Source organism: Psammomys obesus, unplaced genomic scaffold, assembly GCF_907164565.1.
Source record: "Psammomys obesus unplaced genomic scaffold, mPsaObe1.curated_primary_1811, whole genome shotgun sequence".
Classification (NCBI taxonomy): domain Eukaryota; kingdom Metazoa; phylum Chordata; class Mammalia; order Rodentia; family Muridae; genus Psammomys; species Psammomys obesus.
The window spans coordinates 7,606,030-7,629,872 of record NW_026587216.1 but is presented as its reverse complement, the minus strand read 5'-3'; the positions used below and the strand labels follow the sequence as shown (position 1 = coordinate 7,629,872).

Below are 23,843 nucleotides of genomic sequence, written 5' to 3'. Positions count from 1 at the left end.
CTGCCACTTTACTCTTTGTTCTAGCTAAAATTAAAGCTGTTGGGTGAGTTGAAGTCTGTCTTCTTCCAGAATGATTCTAAGCTTACCTTATTACTTTGGTGTAGTGAAAGCCAGAATCAAGAGCCCAAAATATTTTTGTATTTCAGATTTATCCCAGTTAGGTGAACATGATTTTGTGCCCTTACATAAGAAATTGTGAGTACATAAGTGAGTATTACTTTTATTCTGTCCTTTTCATATAGAAGAAGAACTATGATCGAGTAATGAAAGCTCTGGACAGCATAACTTCCATCAGAGAAATGACACAGGTAAGAATGTGTTCTTGTATTTTTCTGTGGTTCAGGCTGCATGAATAAAATGCTATTTAAAAAATTTTTTCAGAATAAACCTATTATTTCATTTTTTTTTCTTATACAAGACGTAAATAAAATCATAAAAGTGTGCTAGGATGGTTTAATTCCATCCTGTCTGTGTCTTAAGTGTGCTAACACTGATTTTTAAAGAGCAAATATAGTTGTAATTTTAATGTTTTGTTCTTAAACTTGTGTAAAATCTTTGAGTACTTGATATTCAGCAGTGTCTTTTAAAATAATATTTAAATCTAATAAATACCAGCTTCAATATTACCTGATGTTGATAACTTCAGTCATTATTTTGAGTGTTAAAATAGGTCTGGGGCAATAGTGACTGGTGTTGTGTGTGGACCACCACGTCTGGCTACAAGTATTCTTTATTGTTGGCTGGTTTTTGTTCGTTTGTTTTGGTGTGTGTTTGCACATATGTGGGTGTACATGTCTGTGTGTGCATATGTGTGTGTGGTTTTTGAGGTAACATCGTAAGTAGCTCAAGCCAGGAGTAGCTAAGGATACCTGGAACTTCTGATCTTCCTTTGTCTATCTCCCAAGTGATGGGAATACCAACATATGTCACCACAATAGTTCTAAAAATATTCTCCTTCTGTCTCTCATGTGTGTCAGTATTTGTGTGTGTTCACGTGATCTCTTCAGTCCGTAGACTTATTCTTTAAGATACAAATTTAGGGGATAGAGAGAAGGTTAAAGGCACTGACTGTTCTTCTAGAGAATGCAGGTTCAGTTCCCAGCACGGCAGCTCAGAGCTGTCTGTACCTTAAGTTTTAGTGGATAGGACTCGCTCCTCACACAGACATACATGTAACCCAATCACCAGTGCACATAAAAAGTAAAAAATTTAAATACTGAAATTAGTGTAAACGTGTCATCAAATACTGTAGGCATAACACAGAACCTGTACTCTCTTTGGAATTGCAGCCTCCATAGGAATATGACCTTGTGTCTCTTGTCCTTTAGGAAGGCGCTGGTAGAAGGGGCTGTTTAGCAAAGATCTATGAAAACTTAGCACAGCCCAGCACTTGGAAAACTACTGGTGAAGTTCTGAGGCCTTTTCATTGCCACAAAGTTGGAAAGGGGTTTAAAAATCATCGTAAACAGAAATTAACAATCCAAAATTAACAGTGCAGGTTGTGCAAAGCTTGTGCATGTCCTCTGCAGGCTTGCCTTGTGCTAGACACCTGTGAGCATAAACTGGGGTCATTCATCCTTTCTGAGAGAGGGAGAGGAGGGTTCTCCTGTCCGGGTTCACGAGTTTCCCTCTGATCTGTCCCTAGCCCCAATGTTGTCTATTCTGCTCCATTGAAGACATTCTCAGATATACATTTCACAATTCTAGTTTTTGTTCTTGAGTCTTTTGGTCATTTTCAATTTATGTTGATGAGTAGAATCATTCATTGCTTTAGTCAGTCATTCATCCATTCATTCATGAGTCTGTTAGACAGTGGCACATGCGGGTATCCATACTTCATAAGTGATACCATTTGCTTTAAGTCCTCTATTTCTTCTACCGCCTGTCCTGGGCTCATAGTTTGCAGTATCATCTGGATTATTTTTCAAAGAGCACATATTTGTTTGAGGAGAAAAAAGAATAAAGTGAATTTTCCACAGGGGTAAGAAAAAAGAAATAATGCCACACCTTATATGAAGATAACTATTTTTAGTCATGATAAAAAAATATGGTATCGGGTACTTGTACTATGCTTTAGAGTCTAGAGTCTAGACCCATATATCATTCTTGGATTTAAACATGGCTGCAAACCCTGACACTGGAATCTGCTCATTGCCAAGCATTGCTTCCTTTCTTCTGGGTCATGTGTAAGCTATTTTAACTGAAGGCAGTAGTTGAAACATCAGCCTAGGGAAGATAAAGGCCAGAGCTGTATAACTGCCTCAGCACAATGTGGCCCTTGACCTTGGCTAAGTTACTTAATTGCTTGGAGCTTCAGTCTTCTCACTACCCAGTTAGGAAAAGTAACTGCATTTTCCTGCGTAGAGGCTTCATGGATTTGCTGCCAGGACTTATAGAACCAAATTCTTTAAGCTTTTAAACAGTATTATAATAACCCGTGTTTTAAAGCTAGCTCTGAACTTTTATAAAGAACTTGCTCTTTGATTCACAATAAAATGTTTAATTTGGCAGAAAATTCCATTTAATACTTGTTTTGGAGAAGGGTTCTTACCTAAGTTGTGTTCAGTTTTCATATAGCAGTGCATCAGGACTGTAAGTATTTTTTCAATATTAAAATTCAAAGTGTTCAGTGTCAGAGGGAAACACTGCAGGATGTTTTGCTAAGGGGCAGGAGTGTATGAGCTGAACTTAACTCCCAACCATTTTCCTTCAACCCTAAGAGGGGTGAGGCTTATCAAGGGAACTGAAGGATCTATGAGGAAGACAAAAACGCAGGAACAGGTGATGATACAAGGGGACTGGTATAGAAATGGGAGATCATAGAAGGGGCTAAGTGGAAAATCACTGAAAGCAATATGGCAGAATTTGTTGGTACAGTGTATGCTGTTTACTAGCTTTGCATCACCTCAAGAAAGACATAGAGGTGTGTGTGTGTGTGTGTGTGTGTGTGTGTGTGTGTGTGTGTGTGTGTTTTCTGGGTTGAGGGATCACCTCTAGTAATCTTGTGAAGGTAGAATCCAGGCTAAAATTGTCTCAAGTGTCTGTTTTTCATCTTATGTTATTTTTAATTTAGACATAATAACATAAATATCCCTTCCTCCAATCTCTTCCATGTCCCACCCCAAGCCCCACTCCCTCTCAAATCGTTCCTCTTTCTTCTCAGTTGTTTACAAACACACACACACACACACACACACACACACACACACACACACACACACTCATGAGCAAACACATGGTTGAGTCCTGCTGAGTGTTTTTCGTGGCTTATGTTTGTAGGATTGACAACTTGGTAATGGATAACCAATTGGGGGATTCATTCCTTAGGAAAACTAATTCTTTCTATAGACTAAATCTTGCCTATAGCTCTTCACTGAGGGGTAGGACACCATGGGATTTCTCCTTCCACTTTGGCATGGAAATTGTTGTCTTTGTTCAGGTCGTATCTAAAGGCACAGTCTTTCAGCAGTCATCCTGGTCCTTTGTTTCTTAAATTCATTCTTAAGCCTTTCTATGATGTTCCCTGGGCCTTAGATGTATGGACTTGTGTTGTAGATTCATCCATTGAGGCTGGACACCCTGTGATCAGTTGTTCTCTGCATTTTGACCCATTGTGGCTTTCTGTAATGATCTCCATCAAAGAAAAGCTTCTTTGATGACAGCTATAGTTACCTAAGGGTATAAGTATTCAGGATTCACTAATGAGTGTCTATTCATTACACTGGTTTGGGAAATTGGCAGTGATACATTTTTCTCGAAGACATACGACCTCACCAGGCATGGGTAGTTGGTTTGGCTTCCAATAGAAGGCATGAATTCCCTCTTTTCAAAGAGGCCTTAAGTCTAAACTGCTACTGCTTATTCTCAAGATATGAGTCCTACTATTGTACCGTTAGGAATATCTCGTCATGCTGGTTATTATTGTAGTTCATAGACGTCATAACTGGGTAGGCCTATTGAGTTCTTTTTTTTTTTTTCCTTAGAAGTTTAATAATGCCTTTTAGTAGTATGAAAGCTAGCCTTCAGAGAGAAGGCTTTCAGGTCAGACCCAGCTAAAATCCTCTCAGTCCTTTGTCCAAAGTACATGGTGTCTTCAGCAGTAAACCTTCAACTTCTGAGAAGTGACCAAGGGCATCAGTAATAGCCTATATTGTTTTAGGAGTCTCCTGGGGTCTCCTGTTGGTCAAGTCTCTTAAAGCTGTCAGGCACGTCTTTTCATGTGCCCCTAAATTACATTCCATTGTCCTTGAGGGAAGAGGGTAATTTGCTATTCCCATGCCAAGTTTAGATGTTTTCTGTTATAGCTAGATTAGACATATTACTTAATCTGATTTTCTTTTTTTTTTTGGGGGGGTGACTTTTTTTGAGACAAGGTTTCTCTGTGTAGCCTTTGCTGTCCAGGATTCTCTTTGTGGACTAGGCTGGCTTCGAACTCACAGAGATCTGCTTGCCTTTGCCTCCCAAGTGCTGGGAATAAAGGCATGAACCGCCATGGCCAGCAAGAAAAAGTGATTTTTAAAGAAAAATGAAGGAATACAAATTTATCTTTCAGGCACCCTATCTGGAAATCAAGAAGCAGATGGATAAACAGGACCCCCTTGCTCATCCACTTCTGCAATGGTATAATTGTTGTTTTTCCTCCTAATAAAAATCAATAGCTTTTTCTATGTGTTTTTTAAAATTAATTTATTTTTATTAATTACAGTTTATTCTCTTTGTATCCCAGCTATAGCTCCCTCTCTCATCCCATCCCCAAACTCCCTCATCTCCTTCCATGTCCCTCCCCAAGTCCACTGATAGGGGAGGTCCTCCTCTCCTTCTATCTGACCCTAGCCTATCAGGTCTTATCAGGACTGGCTGCATTGTCTTCCTCTGTAGCCTGGTAAGGCTGCTTCCCCCAGGGGGAGGTGATCAATGAGCCAGACACTGAGTTCGTGTTGTTTTGTTTAAGAGGAGGGACTATTTCATAAGCTCTGCAAAGCTACAGTTCTACAAGCATATGATACCTGGTGATTTTTATTCTACTTAGGAGTCCTTAATGACTCTTGTTTTAATTAAAACCTGTATATCACAAGAAGAGGAAGATGCTGTCATGTGCTTAAGTAGGAGCATACAATGCATTTGACAGTGGTTAGTCTGCAGTCTTAAAGGATATGCTTAATTAGATTATGCGTTGAAAGCATTTTGGTTCATTTAATTTTCTAGTTCAGTGAGGACTTGGTGATAAAACTTAATCCACTTCAGTCCTTTTCATTGAAAATCTCGAAATATGCCTTGTATAAAAACATACAAGCATCTTTAGCAAAGATGGTAAAATTTGCCTATCTCTTTGCTTGACCATTGCAGAAGAGGTCTATTTTAACAGTGAGCCTGGTGAGGGATGACACGACATTTATTCCTACAGTAGCATGAACACAAAGATTACAAGAAATTGGTCTGATAAAACACTGGGAGTGACAAACAGTGGAAATTTTTAAACTGTCATCAAAGGAAAAGGAGTCCAGTTTCCTTGGGTTTCTGATTACTGAGAAATTTTACTTAGTAAAATTGTATAAAACACATAGTCTAGTAAGACTATAACCAACTTTAAGTAATCAAAAATAGCCAGCCTTCCTAAGGGGAGTCATTTGGCCAAGTGAGTGGCCAAGTCCCCATGGAGCAGGAGGTCTCCACCCAGGCCAAGGATTCTATTCTTGATGAGGAGGGCTTTCTCCCCCTTAATTTACCAATTACAAATATGTAATTGTAATCTTTTTCCCCTGGATGTCAACCTGATTCTTAATTTTTGCTATTCTTTGTCTTTCTCTCCAGTTCATTGGTGCCATTCTTCTTTCAGGGAGGAGATTTAATCAAACATTTTGTAGTCTCCTCTTGTATTTTACACACAGTAGACTATGAACCATTCATTGTTTCAAGTGCCTGGGTTAAAATGGTCAATGCCAATGCTTAACTATGTTGACTTTTGTAGATAAGACAATATCAATGCAAAGATACCCTTATCTGTCTCAACAAACAGAATCTTTAAAGAAAACCATTCTTCATTTAGGAGATGTAGGAAGGAAAATAATCAGGTGCATGAACTCATGTCTCATTGATAGACTATCATTGTTTGAAAGCACTGAATACCCAAAAATGTTCAGTTGCTAATATTTGGGGATTTGCCGATTAAAAGTTTTATGGAATTCCTTTCCCAGTGAGTTTTCTAGATGAAAGTGTCTTTTTTGTTAGTAAGTTCCTTAAATTGTATTAGTAAACCAAGCTTATGTAATCAACTAAAAAGCATTTCTGAATTTTGTTTGTGGCACAGCAAAACTACATTTCATTCCCTTGCTGAATAGCATATAAAACAGTCAATATTTGCCATGTAGTTGTGACTGACCGATCATTTCAATTTCAGGGTCATCTCAAGTAATAGGTCACATATTGTGAAACTGCCAGTCAACAGGGTAAGTTCTATTGTACTATCCTTGTTAAGGACGCAGAAATGGGAGAATGTGTTAGTTAAGAGAACTGACCACTGTGGTTCTCAGGCAGCCTGTTCAAACATGGATATGACCCAGCTTACTTTTTCAGTTTCAGTTTGGGCACTAGCCGCAAACCCTTTTGAGACATCAGACCTGTATTCAGCCTGCACCTTGCCCTTTTAAATAATAGAAAACATCAATATAAAAGAATGCAATCTTCCTACAAGAGTTTGAAAAGTGATATCTAGGGAGAGATTGGAAGGATGCTTAATGCCTTTCTATATTTGAAAGGTAGATTCAGATACCTTGCTTATCAGCCTAAGTAGTGTTTAAACAATGGTTTTGAAACGCTAATGTGCCCTGATTGCTGTACTCATCACCACCTAGAAGCACAGTTTGTTTTCCTATTTTCAAATCTCCATGTGGGAGACTGTTGCATGCTGTATCCCCATGTAAGTATCCAAGGTGAGAGGAAAATAATTAGGGAGCCATACCAGACAGTTCACGTGATCTCCTTAAGCATACCAGTAAACCAGAAGGATGTTTTTCATATTAAAATTGTGAATTAGGTTTTCTACTTTAAAAACTCCAGGATATTTGCTCAGTGGAGCTGTAGTACAGGCCCGTGGATTCTATAATAAAAGCCTTAAAGATATGCAATCAAGAGAGCAGTCTAGTGTGAACATGACAGCATAGTGGTCTCTAAACATAAATGTCTTGGGTTTGTCTGGCACCTCTAGCTTTTCCATCAGCCTAAAGAAGTTGCTTTGTGTGGGTAATTCCATGTTAGGTATAAGTTCAGTAGGGTTCTAAAAAAAAAAAAAACATACATAGTTTTTGAGCTAGTCTAAAGGTTATTAGTGTAAAATTCCTGTTTTGAAATTGGATAACTTGGATCATTCCTAAACTGGTAGAATTGTGACACGCCCTTGTTTGTCATTACTTTGACTGACAGCAATTGAAGTTCATGCACACTCCACACCAGTTCCTCCTTCTCAGCAGTCCACCAGCCAAAGAGTCCAACTTCAGAGCTGCTAAGAAGCTCTTCGGGAGCACCTTCGCATTTCAGTGAGTGTGGCTGTAAGGGAGGGGGCAGGCTCCACCCAATATTCCAGAAGTATATGGGAAGAAAACACTGTCACAGAGGTTGGCATTAACTCCAACCAATCAGCTGTATGAATATTTCACTTGGAAACTCAGAACTTTCATATGCATCTCCTCCTCCTTCTTTGTTTTTCGAGACAAGGTTTCTCTGTGTAGCCATGGCTGTCCTGGGCTTGCTTTGTAGACCAGGCTGGCTTTGAACTCATAGAGCTCCACCTGCCTCTGTCTTCCAGCACTGGCATCGAAGACCTGTGCCACCAAGCCTGGCATCATGACTTCTTAAGTAGAGACCAATTGTAAATATCACTGACTTTCTGGCTTTGCTGTTTCTCTCCCCACTTCTGTGTTTTAGTGGCTCTCACATTGAAAATTGGCACTCCATCCTGAGGAATGGTCTGGTTGTTGCCTCTAACACACGTCTGCAGGTAACATTTTTTGCATGTTTTAGTCAGAACCTATTTATTCTTGAAGGGGAGATGTGAAATTTAAAACATTTATTTAAGGCATTATCCAGAAATTCTAATAAAGATAAGTATATTTTCACAAACCAGCTGAAGCAGAACTAATCTGTGCTTTACAATGAAGGAGAAAAAAAATGAAAGTCACACTTTGAAAGTAAGAGCTAAATCATGACTATGCCTGACGTAAAACCATACAAATATTCAATCCATTATTCTAAAGTACATTTCTTCAGTACTGGTGCCTCAGTTTTGGATTCTTTTAGAGAAGAAGATTGAGGCATAAGCAAAGGAGACATGAATGACCACAGATGCGTGGTGCCTGGTTGTTGGCCTAAGGCACGGTGCTTGGCATTATCACTATAGTGTACTGAAGTCCTGAACTCTGCTACACTCTTGATTTTGATTATTCTTCTTCAACTCCATCCCTCCAAATTGTTCCTTAGTCAGCACAAAGAAAGGAAGCAGCCCAGCCCAGTCACCTGAGCTAGTTGTCATTGTACAATAACAACAGGCATGACAATTAACTCTCCATGTCTACAAGCATAACCCCTTTGAGTTGGGACCAAGTCCTTACTATGAGCATGTGAGGGTCCTAGAGTATAAAAAGGAGAACAAAGAATTTTACATGTTTTGAGTAGTTCCCTTACACTGCTTGAAATGTTTCAAATAAATGAAAATGAAATTCCTTTTAACTTAAAAAAAAATAGAGAAGTGTGAAATAGCAAGTGATATTTCATTCATACTGTGGCTGTTAGTGTTTATAAAAATGCCCTTCCAGGCTCTTCAGCAACTCTTGCTTTTAGAATTTTATATTCTTTAACAGAACTGACTGTAGTCCTTTGTGATTAGTGACTCTCTCTTACTACTGGTGGAGCGGAGAATCTTTGGCTCCTTTTCCTCTCATTGTTTTTACTTCCTCAACTCACTCCAAACAAGATAATAGTACTTTTTTGACATCAGAGCCAGCATAAGTGTGTTATCATTTTTACAAGATTTAGGGTTCCAGTATGAGGTTCCAGTTGCCCTCTTTTGGTTGATATTAACTCGAAGCACTATTGATGGCTTTCTCTGTCCTCCATCTCATGTTCTAGCTCCATGGTGCGATGTACGGAAGTGGGATCTACCTTAGTCCAATGTCAAGCATATCATTTGGCTACTCAGGTAATCCTGCATTTTGTTTCCGACTTCAGTGACCACCTTCATGGCTGAAGCCTCTTAGACATATTTGTAAGAAATTCATATAATACTAGTCATAAAATCCAAAGGAAATTTCTTGCTAATATTTTAATGAGATGGGGGATGTTGGAGGTGAACTGAAAGCATATGCCATAGGGAGCCTGTAGAATTTAAAATATGGAAAAAAATGACTTCCTGTGTTTTGGCATTGAGCAATTCCTGTGTAGTTGAATTTATGGTTACTGTATCTTTATATTTTTAAATTTGACTATAAGCTAATTAAATACTTTGTAAACATATGTAAATCACACAGAAGTTTTTAAAAAGAAAATAGTAAGTTCTCTCTTGCCCTAAAATCTCAGCATTTGATTCTTCCTCTGACTACTTCCACAATAGGGGTGCATGTATTTGTGTGTGGTATGTGTCTGTCTTTGTGTGTGTTTGTGTGTTACATGATCACGTTGCACCATTGCATGGAACATTGTACACATGGTTCCTGAATGCTAATTTACATGTTGCAGGAAATGATACTTAGAGAAATCTGTTAAGCAGGAGACCATTAACCTGGACTGTCTGTCTAGTTATTTTAATCAAGGTTTGTGCAAATTCAACTACAAGAAGTTGCTTTTTAGTGTTGAAATAAAATTGGAATACTTAAAAATAGGTTTCACCTAGAAATATCAGTGATAAAAAAAGATGATAAAATGATGATGGAAAGAAAATGTACAGTTTTAGAGGATTACAAAATAGCAAAAAATGGGAAACAGAAATATATATGGAGAATTTTTATTAGGCAGAGTAAGTAGAGAGGTTACCACATAACTACTATTGTGTGGCAAATTGATTTAAATGGAAGGGGAAACACCCCCTTTATTGTGTCCATAGAGTCTTTAGATCAGGAATCTAATGAGTTGGTTTGTCATGCAATTCTTCAGTTTCTCAAAGCATCTACTTTGTAGCACTCCATTGGAGAATGGTTTGTTCTGGTTCATCTAAGGTAACCTGACTCCAGGCCAGACACCTGGTAGGTGAGAAGGATTTAGAACTGACACCCAACCCCTAGATGTGGCTGATCAAATCTGAATACAAGAGCATTGAACCTAAATGTTTCCAGAGGGCTAAGAGCATTAGGCTACTTTTGTGTGAGTTTTTCTGATCTTGTTTCTCAATTCAGATCGGGTCAGTAACTGTATATACACATAGTCAAAGCCATTACAAGCCCTTCCACTATCGCTGTTGATAGTATCTGTTGATGAAGGAATGACTGGTTCCATTGTAACAGACCAAGTAAATTAAGACATACTGTTATAGTGAGATATCAATATAATACTAAGGATAAATGTCAAAAGGACAAAATAGTATTGAGATAGGCAATGGCAAATCACTAAAATCAGACTTAAAACAGTACAGGGGAAAAAGCTAAATATTGTTTAGATAAATAATATATCATCAGCATGGATAATAAAAATGACAACAAAATAATCAAACACTGAGATTCTACCTCTTATGCTAGTGTGACAACAAAATAATCAAACACTGAGATTCTACCTCTTATGCTAGTGTGTAGACTCCTTAAATGGCTTTGCGTAAGGATCTGGGAGGAGGAGTAGGTTCAGACTGTGAATTGGTGTGAAATTTTGTCTTTGTTTATGCATTTATCTAGAAGAGTCTGTAGCTTTTATCAGAATCTGAGGGACTCTTGACATAGTTCTAGAAGTGGGAATCAAGGACTTGGGATATGGCTTAGAGATAGAGGCCTTGGGTTCTGATAGCCCAGGTTGGGGCAGTGGGTAACGCTATAAAAATCTCCAGAGATAGATGAAATTGTGGTTGGATTTGAGGTCTGAACACATAGAGCCTGGACAGCGGAACAACCCTGCATGCAGCACTCTGCCATTCCCTCTGTTCGGTCAGCTCTGTTTCCACCTACCTGTGCAACTTTTGGGAAACGCATGGCTTGGAAAAGGTTAGACAAACATACTTTCCAATTTTTAGCAGCTTTGCTCCTACCACCAAGATATTTATTGAAACTCATGAATTTCTCAATTTCTGGTGTGATACTATGCTGAACACTCTCGTAGATTTAGTTCTGCATATTCTACAATGAAATATATGTCGGTTCTGTTTTGCTAAAATATTTCACAATAGGACATTATATCATGACTCTAATAGAACAAGAACTAAGATTTATGATTGAACATAGACCAAGGAACAAATATTTTTTACTCAGAAGTATGTGATACCAAGATGAAATATCTCTTTGTTTCTGTCTGAATTTCCTACTCTGTATTTTGTCCTTGTACTCAGCAAACAATAGGGATGAAAGTTAATTATGATTCACTAAACGTTTTAAAATCAACCATTATGAATATCCCAATTATAGTATGTACAAAAGAACTTTCTATCCCCATTTTTAGTCCCCAAGAACAAACAGAGATTCCTACTTCCTAACTCTTCTGGGAGTTCCTAAACTTGCAGACCATCAGCTCCAGGATCTGGGGCACAAGCAGCTGTTCCCTTGTGAGCCTCTGGTGACCACTGTCTTTGGTGACTAGACTTCTGCCTACAGTACAACATTTGACATAGGTGGATTGTGTTTTCATTTGCTTCAATCAGTTGTGCCCCTGAGTTACTACTGTGCTGATGTTTTTCAGGGATGAACAAGAAGCAGAAGGTGTCAGCCAAGGACGAGCCAGCTTCAAGTAGTAAAAGCAATGCATCACAGGTGCTGTGCCCACTCACAAGACTGTGCATTATTAGTGGAAATGCAGGCTCATTAGACATCAGGATGCCAATGAATTCTGAGGATTATTAAGCCTAAAAAAATTACTTTAAGTGGTCATTACTCTTAAAGGAATCAAACTCATTCTAAATGCAAAAACTACATTGCTTGTAGGTAATAATTAACGTACATTCATGGATACACACACACACACACACACACACACACACACACACACACACACACATATCCTGGTGTCCCACGGTGCTACTAGAGTCTAGACTCCAGGGAATAAAATCAGGTCTGATTTCTGTCCTCTTTAACATTACATTCTACCGGCGTTACATACACAAACTACCAACATGCTTGGGTCAGTGGGCCAGTAAATGACAAGGAAAATTCCTTCACAGAAAGGGATGTTTAATGTAATAGTGTAGACGGTAATACTGCAGTGAATGCTAAATGCAGAAAACACTTGTAAGAGGGTAACCTTTCAGTATAGCCTCAGAGATGGAGAGGGCATGAGCCATGTGACTAAGAGAGAGAACATTCCAGACAGAGAAGAATGTAGGCAAATCTCATGCTCTTGTAGAGAAAACAACCAATACCCTGGGTAAACTAAAACCCATCTGACGAATAATGAACTTAGTGTATCTAATATCTGCATGTAAAACCAGCTTCTGGTGAGGGGCTTTTGAAACCTCCGTGGCTCAGTAAATGTTGCTGTTAAGGTGGGTTGGTTTTTCTGGTCGCGTAATCTGGATTGGCTGATTTTAATGTTTGAAAAGATTATGGAAGTTTCATCCAGTTTGCCTTGATATAAATTGACAGCCTCACTGGCAAAACTGTCTTTGAATCCCAGTTGTGTATTCTGAGACTCCTGAACTCTGTTCTAACATTGTTTCAGTTCACTGCCCGTATGAATAATTTGGTAATGATTATTTACACACAATAAATGATGTACTGAAAATAGCTGGATGTTAAAAGAATGTACAGATGTTGGTAGACAGCAGTCCACAGCCCCCTTAGTGGTTCTTGTTTGTTAATGATGGGCATTTGTGGTTGATGCTTGCTAGAGTATCCCATTTTCACTGTCATTTTTAAATTGTTTTATGATTTAGTCTCAGAAAAAAGGACAGCAATCCCAGTTCCTGCAAAGCCGTAACTTGAAATGCATTGCCTTATGTGAAGGTGAGTGCTGGGGCCTTACATCTTAGCTTTATGTTTCCGAGCTGAAGTTTATTTACAGAGTGTCCGCAATGGAGTAGAGAAGCATTCTTCCTTCAGACGGTCTCAGAGGGCATTGGGGAAAATGGACACAATTGAGATCGGCAGAGTTTAAAACCAAAGCCCAGGACTGGCGTGGGTTCATACAGCACAGTATTATTCCTGGCAGATTTTCTTAATGATATTCAGCTTCCAGATAGTGTAACTCGTACTTATTGCTGTGCTGCTTCCCCTTTAAGTTGGCACTTGACTGTGTAAGATAATGAAATCCTTGAATGAACCAAGCACTGAGAAGGTAACAGTAGGACTTCCCCTTCCCCCAGTGAAGGCGTTTCATCCTGAACTCAGTGCGGAAAGGCTGAGAGGTAGTTTGCAGTATCGTGTTCATTTCTTTGTTCCTGCTCTCGAATCTACTGGTTTACGAGTCACCTTTGCTTTGTGTCAGGACTTTCCATCCCCATTAATATCTGTCTCAAGTCTTCAACACCTGACTCTTATGTGTGACAGTAAGTTGCTGTCTGCGTTGTTAGGACTGATTTGTTTCTGATAATAATCAGATGATTTCCTTAATTGTGACAGGGCCTTGGTTGATTTTATTTACATTCATTGACTGATGACATGGTTAGGCATTCAATATATTCATTTGGACAGCTATTTTTGGCTTTAGATTTGAGAGAGGAGGACACTAGTTACCTAAAATGGATTTCTGTTCTATTATTTTATTTTCCGTTTACAGTTATCACGTCACCTGACCTGCACAAACATGGAGAGATATGGGTTGTCCCAAACACGGATCATGTCTGTACACGATTCTTTTTTGTGTAAGTCTAAGTGCTCAGGTTTGTACATTACTGTCTTTTTTACAAATGAAACAGTGACTGCAAGTATTATTTACTCACTTCAGCTGCCCAATATAACAAACAAGTAATTGAACTTGTCACGAATCTAATGATTATTGCATTTTAACAAGCTTATCGAGGAAAGTGATGGTTACATGCTGTTAATTTGGAAGAACTAAGGGAACGCACTACTACCATCTATACATACATTAATGATGAAAGAGTTTAGAGCTGGGACAAAGAAAGCAATAATGAAAATATTCTATACAAACTAATGTCCATTTCATATAATAGAGGCTGGAAGCCACTGCATGTTGCCCTGTGTATATGCTGGCGCACAAGTAGAAAACCATGCTTTCATTCCAAATCAATGGATGCCGTAAGCCAGCCTGAATTTTCACTCCTCCTTTGCCTCCGTAGCCCTACTTCCCCTGCCTGGACACCCTTCTTCCCTGACCTTGGCACAGAAAGGATTTCAGGAATAAACCGAGTTATTGGTTTTATAGTCTATGGAGTTTCTAAAAAGAAGGTGAAAAGGTGATCTGGGTTATTTTATAAGTCCAAGTGACATATTTCATATGTCAAAGTGATGAATGGCATCAAAATCGCTACAGTCTGTTATAGGTCCGCAGAACCCTTGCGTTTCATTTTGATCCATGAGCAGGTGGACAGGTTGTTCACAGTGACAGGTTCTGTGGGAGCTATGGTTTTCTTATGGCACTTCTTTACTGGCGATAAGTTTCACAGCAATGGGTCTAGCAGCCAAAGCTCCTGGTTTTATCAGGTAGTTTGAGCTCCAGCTCAACAGAAATTAGGAAGAACAAGCCCCACATTGCATAACGTCTAAGCTTCGTCAGCAAAATGAGAACACACTACCTACCTGCGTCTGTTGGAGTCTCAACAGAAAGCAGATGGCTCAGACAGAACATTGGTACTTTTATTGCCCACAGTTAGATGATTTGCAAGGGTGTAGCCATGGGGCAGCAGTTTCTTGTGTAGCAATTTGGATCTACTAGCAGTAGGATTGTTACACATCCCTGCATCCAGATGGCTGAGACAGGAAGCAGTTCTGCCAGAATCCACTTGACCAAGCCCTACTCGAAGTGAAGGCCAGTGGAGCAAAAGGCTGAAGTCTATACATTGTCAACCTATGAGGACCACATGATGGCAGAGAAAGGCTCCTAGGACCTGTGAGCTGCTAGGAAAGCTGTCAGTACACATTACCTTACACGATTATTCTGAGATTAAGTTAAGCCAATGTAGGTCACTGCTGCAAAGCTCATAAAACATTCTCTTTTTTTCTTGGCTAGTTGATTATTATCCACTGTTAGAAGCTTGGCCTTCTGGAAATAAGCCTTCAATTACAAAATTACCTTATTGAGTAGGCTTGAGATGTTGATGAAAGGATGACTCCAGGGTCTTTTCTTGTAGTCTGTTCTTTTTGTAGCTTACAAAAATTCAGGTTTATTGAACAGAACAAACAATCTTACATTAAAAGTAGCTCAATTTCCAATATGACTTTTCTATATTTTCATAAATGATATATGAAATACATGTAGGGGACTAATTATAGGAGAAGAGGACCCCTGTTCTCCCCAGAAGTGAATAGAGAAGTGAGGCCAGCTGATGAAAACTGGTGCAGCCAGATGCTTTCAAAATAATTCAAAGGGGAAATTTTTATGAAGATAATTTTCATTGCTTTGTAAACACAAATGAGATGTCATTCCTTTTCTTTGCACCTTCAGTAGACGAGGTTCATTAGGTAAGACTGATAAATCAGAACACACCAAAGAGAGAATGCATTCAGTCATTATTGTACATTCTAATTACAGCTTTTAGTCTCTTCCTTCATAAAAGGCACAACCACAGGATCCTTGGCCTGTGTTTCCCTTATGAGTGTAGCATCTAGGAAAAGAATAAATTGATGAGAATGAAATTAACCATTAGGCAATAACTCAGTCTATATTATGTTTAATTTAAATAAATGTTTTATCACATTTATTACATCACTGATGATAGGAGTTTTGACTCATGGTAAGGAAGTCAGTTAATATGCATTTCTTACACAGAGTACATGAAAATACTGACAATTAAGATGATTTTCATGCTAATCTGCTTCCCCAGCACTGTGGAGACAAGTAGGATTTACAAACCTGCCCCAAGACTTTCCTTTCTTTCCTCATAGCCCCACCATTGCTGCTGGTTTCATATCTCAGGTTGTCAGACTTTGCACCCGAACTGTTATGCTATGATTTTCTAGGCTGAGATAGTGTAGATCCTATCCTCTGTGCTGTCTCTCACACCTGTGTGTCTAGTTCTCACTCCTTGTCCAAGTCTTCCCTAAAGCTTCCCTCCTTCCGGAAGCTTAGGCTCATTGTGAACTGGGTGATGTTCAGGCATATTTGTGTAGTGTTATTTGCATTTATGATGACCTTCTCCCTTGCCCTGCATCCTTGGAGTCACTATCTGGTCCATTTGTCTTTGTGTACAGGGAGTTTGTTGGGTAGGAAAGAATGAAGTCCACCATTTTAACAGCTAGGTGACTGTTGCCTCTCAAACACCTAACAATACCTTAAAAAAATACCAATATATACCAACTGGAGCCCATTATTTAAAATCCCTTTGTTGCATTTCAGTGTTTCTTATCTAGGGAGTAATTTCATATGTCAAACATTAAAAGCTGAGCTATGGTTTTCAGTGTCCTTTCCCTTCTTTATTATATTTACCTGCTCCTAACTTTTATCTTTTTGCTATTGTCTCCTATTAACATCATCCTTCCTAAAGATCTATCATTGCCTCCCATAGAATTCATCAATATTTCACTTGTTCCTCTTCATTGTAATTTCATTGCTCTCAATCAGTTTTGTACAATGACAGAGCTGTTAACTATTATGATTTCTACACTGATGATACAGGCTTGCTATGCAGATTTATACATTTATTCATTTATCTATGTATTTATTATTTATTTATTTGAGACAGGGTTTCTCTGTGTAGCTGAGCTATCCTGGAACTCACTCTGTAGACCAGGCTGGCTTTCAACTCAGAGACTTCACTGCCTCTACCTCCCAAGTGTTGGGATTAAAGGTGTGTGCCACCAAGCCCAACTTGACATGCAGAAGTTTAAGGTGAGAAAAAAAGGAGGAACATCATTCTGCTTTTGAAGCCCTAAGATACTTGCATGCTGAGCAAATGCTCAAATCCAGAGCTATATTTTCAGAGCCTGTTTTTCAAAGTCGACTCAAGCATGGTGTTTTCAACACTTTCTCTGGCTTTTTTGTTAGAAATGACCCCTGAAGCCACCTTCAGTTTTGCACACCGTGCACTCCCAGGCTGCTTCACCCTTGCCTTACCTCCGCCTTGCCCCTGTAGTTTTCTGTAGAGTTCTGTTTCCTCACCTCGTGAAGTTCTTTTCATGGGTACTCCCATCGCAGATGACTTACACAGAAGCATTTAGTGCCTGCTGTAAGAGAGCATCTACATAAGGCCGAGTGATCTGTTTTTCATGAAAAGAATATATGTGGCTATGACATTACATTGGTGAGGGCTCTATCAGAAAAAGATGCATGGATTGGAAATATGGAAAGAAAGTTTTAGGGATCAGCATGTGGATGATAGTTAAAACCTGGGAGGGGCTGAAAGGGTTGAGGGAGTTCATTGTGTGCTGGAAATCATTGAGCTGGGAGACTGAGGAAATGAAGCAAAGCTAGCTATGCATGAAACAGGGTAGCTGAGAAAGACAGCGGCAGAGATAATGAAGCAAGTAAGCAATAGGTGATGCACTGTATATTACATATTTTAACAGAGAGGGGGTAACGTCTCTCCCAAGTACATCAGCCAGGAGGGAAAATGTAGAAAGTTGAGCCAAAAAAGGGAAATTACTATTATTTATGGACAAACCCTATTCACAGGTCAGTTTCACATTGCACATAGCAGCCATGATAGTGTGTGAGCTGTGTGTCTGTCAGGCCAAGCATGTCCTACTCATCGGAAGTCCGGATGACATAGGGTGCAGTAGGTGTGGCGGGCACACCAAAACTTAACAGAACCGGAATGGGACAGTTCAAAGTTACACAGAGACAGCAAACTGAAGTTGTAAAGTCACGGAGACCTGCCATTGCGCCCTCTGTCTCCTGGTAGTATATGGTATTCTCTGTGTCTGTTCAGCTCTTTCCACCTCCTGCTCTTCAGATCCCAGTACTGGAGAGGTAGTCTGTCTTGTCACAACACAGTTATCCATCTATTTGCCAGGCTGCCTGTCTCCTTACTTTAAGAAACATGGGCATGTCATCGTGTCTGTACGAGAACCAGGTCAATGTTTTTGGTGTTTTTGTTAGTGTAACAGATTTCATTATGGCTTTTCATACACGTACATAATGTATTTCAATTGTAGTCTATCCCTTGCACTCTCATGGCCCCCTCTACCTCCTGTTAATCCACTTCCTTTTCTTAACTATAGGATAATATGTTTTGCTTGCCTAATAAAGAATACTTTCACACAACCCGCCCCAAACTTGTGATTTGGTTTGAACAACTCTAACATTTTTTAATCCTGTCCTTAAAAGAATGCTTTTATTTATCATTTTTATATGTGTGTCTATGTACGGGTTTACATGAGTTTATGTGTACCGTGTGTGTATGTGTGCTCACAGGGGGCATCAGACTTTCCAGGAGTGGAGTTACACACGCATGGTTGTGAGCCACTCGACGTGGGCACTGGGAACCCACTCGTGTCTTCTGGGAAAGCAGCGAGTGCTCCTGGCGCTTAGCCACCCCTCCCGCCCCCTAACCTCTAATTCTGTGGCGTTTAATGTTTGATTTCCTGAAAGAGTATTAGTGCTTGGACTGTGCACCAGGCGTTTTAATCCATTCCCATCCTACAGTCCTGTTACAGCTTGGGGTGGAAGAAACAGAGCACTCTGTAGCGAAACTAGGGAAACTGGACGACAGGAATCAGCCATGGTTGCTGACATCCTGGACCAGCCCCTGTCTTGGAACCAGTAGAATGATTGCTTAGTGTTTAAGCAGCCTATTATGTAAGGAGCTATTTTCCCATTTCTGTGTGTCAGTGTTTCATTTCCCCACCCCGTGCTCTCTCAAGAGAATTTAAGTATGGTGAGAAAAAGACAGAAGCGTGCATTAATCTCTGAGACACTGTGCCTATGCCTCTGGTTATCTATTTTGAAGTAATTACCACTTCTCTACAGCTTCTTTCTTGAAGCCATTTTTATGTCATAAAATTAATTCATCACCTATTTCACTTTGAATATTATCATTTCAAGTTTGAAAATTTGTTCTTTGGAAATCCTTATTGCCTAAGTCAGCTTCTTTGAGGAAATGAATTAACTAAAATGCAATTATTTCTTTCTCAAGCACTTAGCAGTTGCTGTCCTGTCTGATTGTATCTTCATTTTTTTTAACAATAGGCTGAACTTAGCCAGCTTGCAATCTTATGTGAAGTAGCATCATAAATAAAAATATATTACAAACAAAGAGAACAAGCTACCAGTTGATAAGGAACACCAGAGCACTGATTATGCCTAGCAATAGTTAGAGGGTGGGCGTGGCAAGGAAGCAGGGTTAGACTGTGAAGCCAGTGTAACCAGTTGGGTGGAGATAACTGAGACAGCAATGGAATGAAGATGGCCAGAACCTAAAGCGCATAAAGGTGAAGGTCATGGGCTCTTCGGCAGTTCATTTCCCGGCAGCTGCTGGGGGAGATGTTTGCATTGCAAAAGACATTCGGTGTCCCTACATGTCCAGCAGAGTTTTATGGGCATAGAAACACTTCACATTGAAATGGAAGGAAGGGTATAAATGAAGGTACAGCATAAAATAACAAACTCTTAGATACAACTGAGATATATCCATCCTATGTGGTTTCCTTGGATTATTTTTAGAAATCAAACAGCTTTTTTAAGCCATTTAAACACTGTCACCGCTGTACATGTTTCCTGTCTCTGATTTCTATTGTAGATATGAAGATGGACAGGTGGGAGATGCCAATATCAACACACAGGAAGGAGGCATTCACAAGGAGATACTCCGAGTAATTGGTAATCAGACTGCTACTGGTTAAAGGACCACGGCGTAACACGATTTGAAAGCCTTCCTCGGGTTCAAAGCTGGGTTTTGAACTGAAGAAGATGATAAAATAATTTATTGTTATTATAAACAAAATTAACCCTTTGAATACCGATTTTTCTTTTCTTAGTATTTCTAAATATTCCATTAAATACCTAAAATGGTATCAGATTTACCAATTGTAGGGTTATGGAATCTAGTAATAAAAATTAAACAGCACTTAAACTGAAGTTTGGGTTGCATACACAATAAACAGATTGAAAAAACAGTTTTGTGCTGATATTTTTATATTAAATTATTTAATTGGACACTTGGTATTATATACTGCTATTGTAGGGTACTAAACTAGAACTGAGGTCGTTTTATAACGGCTTCTAAATCTACCAGACAGTCTGTCATAAGTACAATGTCTGCACGTTGTGATGTGCTCAGCGTGAGTCACACAAACATTGGAATGCTGTGGGAGGGATAGTCCTATCCTCATGTGTTTTTCTTATAAAATGAAGGTTCGCTCCAGAGGCAGTGTTGTGCCAAAAGGCATGTGGTACACTTCTCTGCAGCCTTCGTGTTGCAGGATGTGTGACTGTGCACGTGTGTTTTTGACAACAAAGATGGATAGCTTCATCATGCTGTCATTTAATGAACAGAAAATCATAACCGATAAGCAGTAAATCTGGACATGAACCATGATATGAGCCAAAATTACTACATTCCTTTCACGTACACAAAAAAATTATTTACAAACACATTTTATCATCTAGCTTGAAGCAATATGCCACTGTTTAATATAACTAATTTAAAATGTTACGTGAAAGTCAATTAGGGGAAAAGGAATGTCCCTGGTGGCTTAAATCCGTACTTAAATACTCAGATGATTAAAAAAAAAAAGCCACAGATTTAACAGAAAGTGCACACTTTTTATTTCTTCCAATGACGTTCATTTGTAGCATATTTATATTTTTTATATTTTTCATCTGCTACATCTGCTATTTTTTTTCATATTGAGAAAGAAGATAAACGTTGAAGCTTCTTTTACATTAAAAGAACACAAGCTTACAGAGCATAGTCACCCAGCTCTAAGCACCTCTTCAAGAGCCCCATGCTCATCAAATCCTTTTTGTTTCTTTGAGTCTTAGACACATAGGCATTTCAAGTTTTAACTGACAGTGTTTATTTTGCTACATGATGGATGTTTTTGCAATCAGGCCATTCATAAAAGCAGTTTAATCAATGAGTCTGCTGCTCTATTTAAACTCTGAATCAAGGCTCATATCTGATTTTAGTTTATGTAGACATAAAAAACTACAAATGTGTCATCATTTGCAGGTGTGGTGTGATAACTTGCATTTTTATTTCTTTTGGCATAAAAGATGAGAGGTCATTCATGCTGCCAGGGGTTACAGCTTAGGAAGTTTTAATGGTCATTTGTTTTTTCTTATATTGTAAATAATTGAAATCCCTCCATTTCTGCAAAAATAGAATTGAAAAATAGGATTGAAGAGGTTAATCAGTTTTAAAGTGTCTTCTTGAGCATGGATCTGTTCTGACTTGCTCCTCTGACCTAGGGAGTGACGTTAGCATCATAGACCCTATATTGAATGTTTAGTGATCAGGTATTTGAAATGTTCTGTGGGATGAGAATACCATTTGCTTATTCCTACAAAACATCCTAAGTCATTGTAACAATATTTTGAGATATTTTCTAGGCAACAAAAAGGAAATAATTTTTGGGACATTCTACATATGATAAAAATATAAATATGTAATTCCTGGGTTTAAATGGAGCTTCCTTAGGATCCTCCTGTTAGGCCACCTATGAGGAACTCCCCAGAGAGTCTGTAGAATACCTCCTAGCTTAACTGAAACCACTGACTTGATGAGTTATGGCTTTGTTGAGTAATTGAGTGGCCTGTGAGGAGTGCAGCACTAGAATCTTAACTGGAAGCATAACCCGTGCTTGTGCCCAAGGAAGAGAAATTAGAGGAGGGAAAACTGGCATCAGAAACTGCCAACTTAAGAGCACTATCAAAGTAGAAAAGTTATCGGTGGTTTAATACCCACTAAATGCAACACAATGATGGGCATTTTTATGACAATCACATGGAATATCTTAAAATGATCATGGAGTTGTATTACTTTCCCAGAATTAGTTTCCCAAATTTGCAACAGAACTTTTGTAAGAAAATATTCTAAAAAGAGTAAAACTTTTATTGAACTTTTGAAATTGAGGCCACTATGATACATTAATGAAAATGCTTATATTTCTAAAGGTTGTACTTTCTACTAATCCCATTAATAAATAAATACCTTACTTCCAGATCTTAAGAAGGTCTCTAAGAGATTCAGATACTACTACTTGATGATTCTAGACATTCAAGAGAGCATTGCATTTTAATAATCACCGGGAATCCATCCATTGCCTTTTATAACAGTAATAGGAGTTCTGTGGTCATTGCTGCCCAGACCTACCCAGTAAGTAAACTCACTCTTGGGTAGAGTAACAAAGAGCCTTACTGCTGGGTCCATTAACATTCCACAACATTCCTGACATTTGCTTAGCAAGCGTTCTTCTTCCTTCACTACAGAAAGGAGATGAAGTGACTGGGAATTTCAGCTGAGGAAGGTGTAATGACGTATAAGTAGCCCAGTACTGCAGCAAGCGTCATGGTGACACACTGTGATGTGCTGTTGGGTAGTCTGTCAGGTGTTGGGTTTGAACATTGTTTTCTTTTCTTTTCTTTTCTTTTCTTTTCTTTTCTTTTCTTTTCTTTTCTTTTCTTTTAATTTAAACTTGAATTTTAAGAGTGCCATACCCTTAGAGTTGCTATGAAATACCACATAGAAATAAGCGATGAATCCAAACTGCTCTGATTTGTTCCTCCTTGGAAACTTTAAGAATTTGCAGTAGAAATCCTCCAGTTTTCTTCTACGCTACTGAATGAAAGTGAGCATTTAATATGGAAGTCTATAGTTGTTAGTATCAGTTGAAGACTTTTAGCATTCAGAACTTGATTCAGGGCATGCGATGTCAGGAAGCATTCAGGAAAAACTCACCCACAACTCCCATCACATAGTAATTTACTATCATAACAGGCCACTCAACCTTGTATCATCTCTCATCTAAACAAACAGATTTCATGGTAGCATCAGAAGCACATCAAAGAAACATAATTTTCTATTGTCCTGCTGAATTCTTCATTCTAACACTACCTCAGCACTAAAGAGAGACTGCTTATCAAGGCAAATTGGTTTCCAGAGTAAGGAACAAACACAGTTTTACAAACAGAAACCATCAAATAAATCAACAGTTAAGACCATACTAGACACAGACATTCCCAACTGCTTGCTGACTTGCTCTAATGTAGGCATTTTAGTCACAGTGATTAATGATATAGTTAACACTGAAATGAGTTATTAGAAAGGATTTAAGTGGCATAATTAAAAGTTAATTAGTTCACTGTAAGGTTCTTTTTCTCCAAGGGCCAGTTTCATGTCCATTCACTTGAGAGCCACAAGCAGCTATTCACACTGAAGAGTTAAAGAGTTTAAAGAGCAAAACAACAACAAAATAAACCCAGCTGCTATGCCAAAATGACGACCTGAATATTCAGATATTTTGGCAATTAATGCTACTGATTTTTTTTCTCATCTCATATATGGATTTGATGTAAATTATTATCCAATATACTTTTTCTTGGGAATTTTGTACACGCTATGAAATATAGAGTAAGTTTTTGTAGGTCAAAAGTATTTCAAGTAGCTTTTA

The 23,843-nt window shown here is 38.7% G+C and overlaps 1 protein-coding gene across 1 annotated transcript in view; it reads left to right on the top strand.

The window, feature by feature from the left end:
* The window catches only part of Parp8 (poly(ADP-ribose) polymerase family member 8), a 169,302-nt gene extending 148,912 nt beyond the window's left edge, over positions 1 to 20,390 (top strand). The window contains exons 18-27 of the mRNA XM_055603471.1: positions 243 to 308; positions 4,553 to 4,620; positions 6,398 to 6,446; positions 7,420 to 7,532; positions 7,921 to 7,993; positions 9,121 to 9,190; positions 11,860 to 11,930; positions 13,049 to 13,118; positions 13,891 to 13,975; positions 19,970 to 20,390. Of these exons, the coding sequence (XP_055459446.1) occupies positions 243 to 308; positions 4,553 to 4,620; positions 6,398 to 6,446; positions 7,420 to 7,532; positions 7,921 to 7,993; positions 9,121 to 9,190; positions 11,860 to 11,930; positions 13,049 to 13,118; positions 13,891 to 13,975; positions 19,970 to 20,072 (768 nt within the window). The 3' untranslated portion in view covers positions 20,073 to 20,390. The remainder of the gene's footprint in view (positions 1 to 242; positions 309 to 4,552; positions 4,621 to 6,397; positions 6,447 to 7,419; positions 7,533 to 7,920; positions 7,994 to 9,120; positions 9,191 to 11,859; positions 11,931 to 13,048; positions 13,119 to 13,890; positions 13,976 to 19,969) is intronic.
* The last annotated feature ends 3,453 nt before the right edge of the window (positions 20,391 to 23,843 follow it).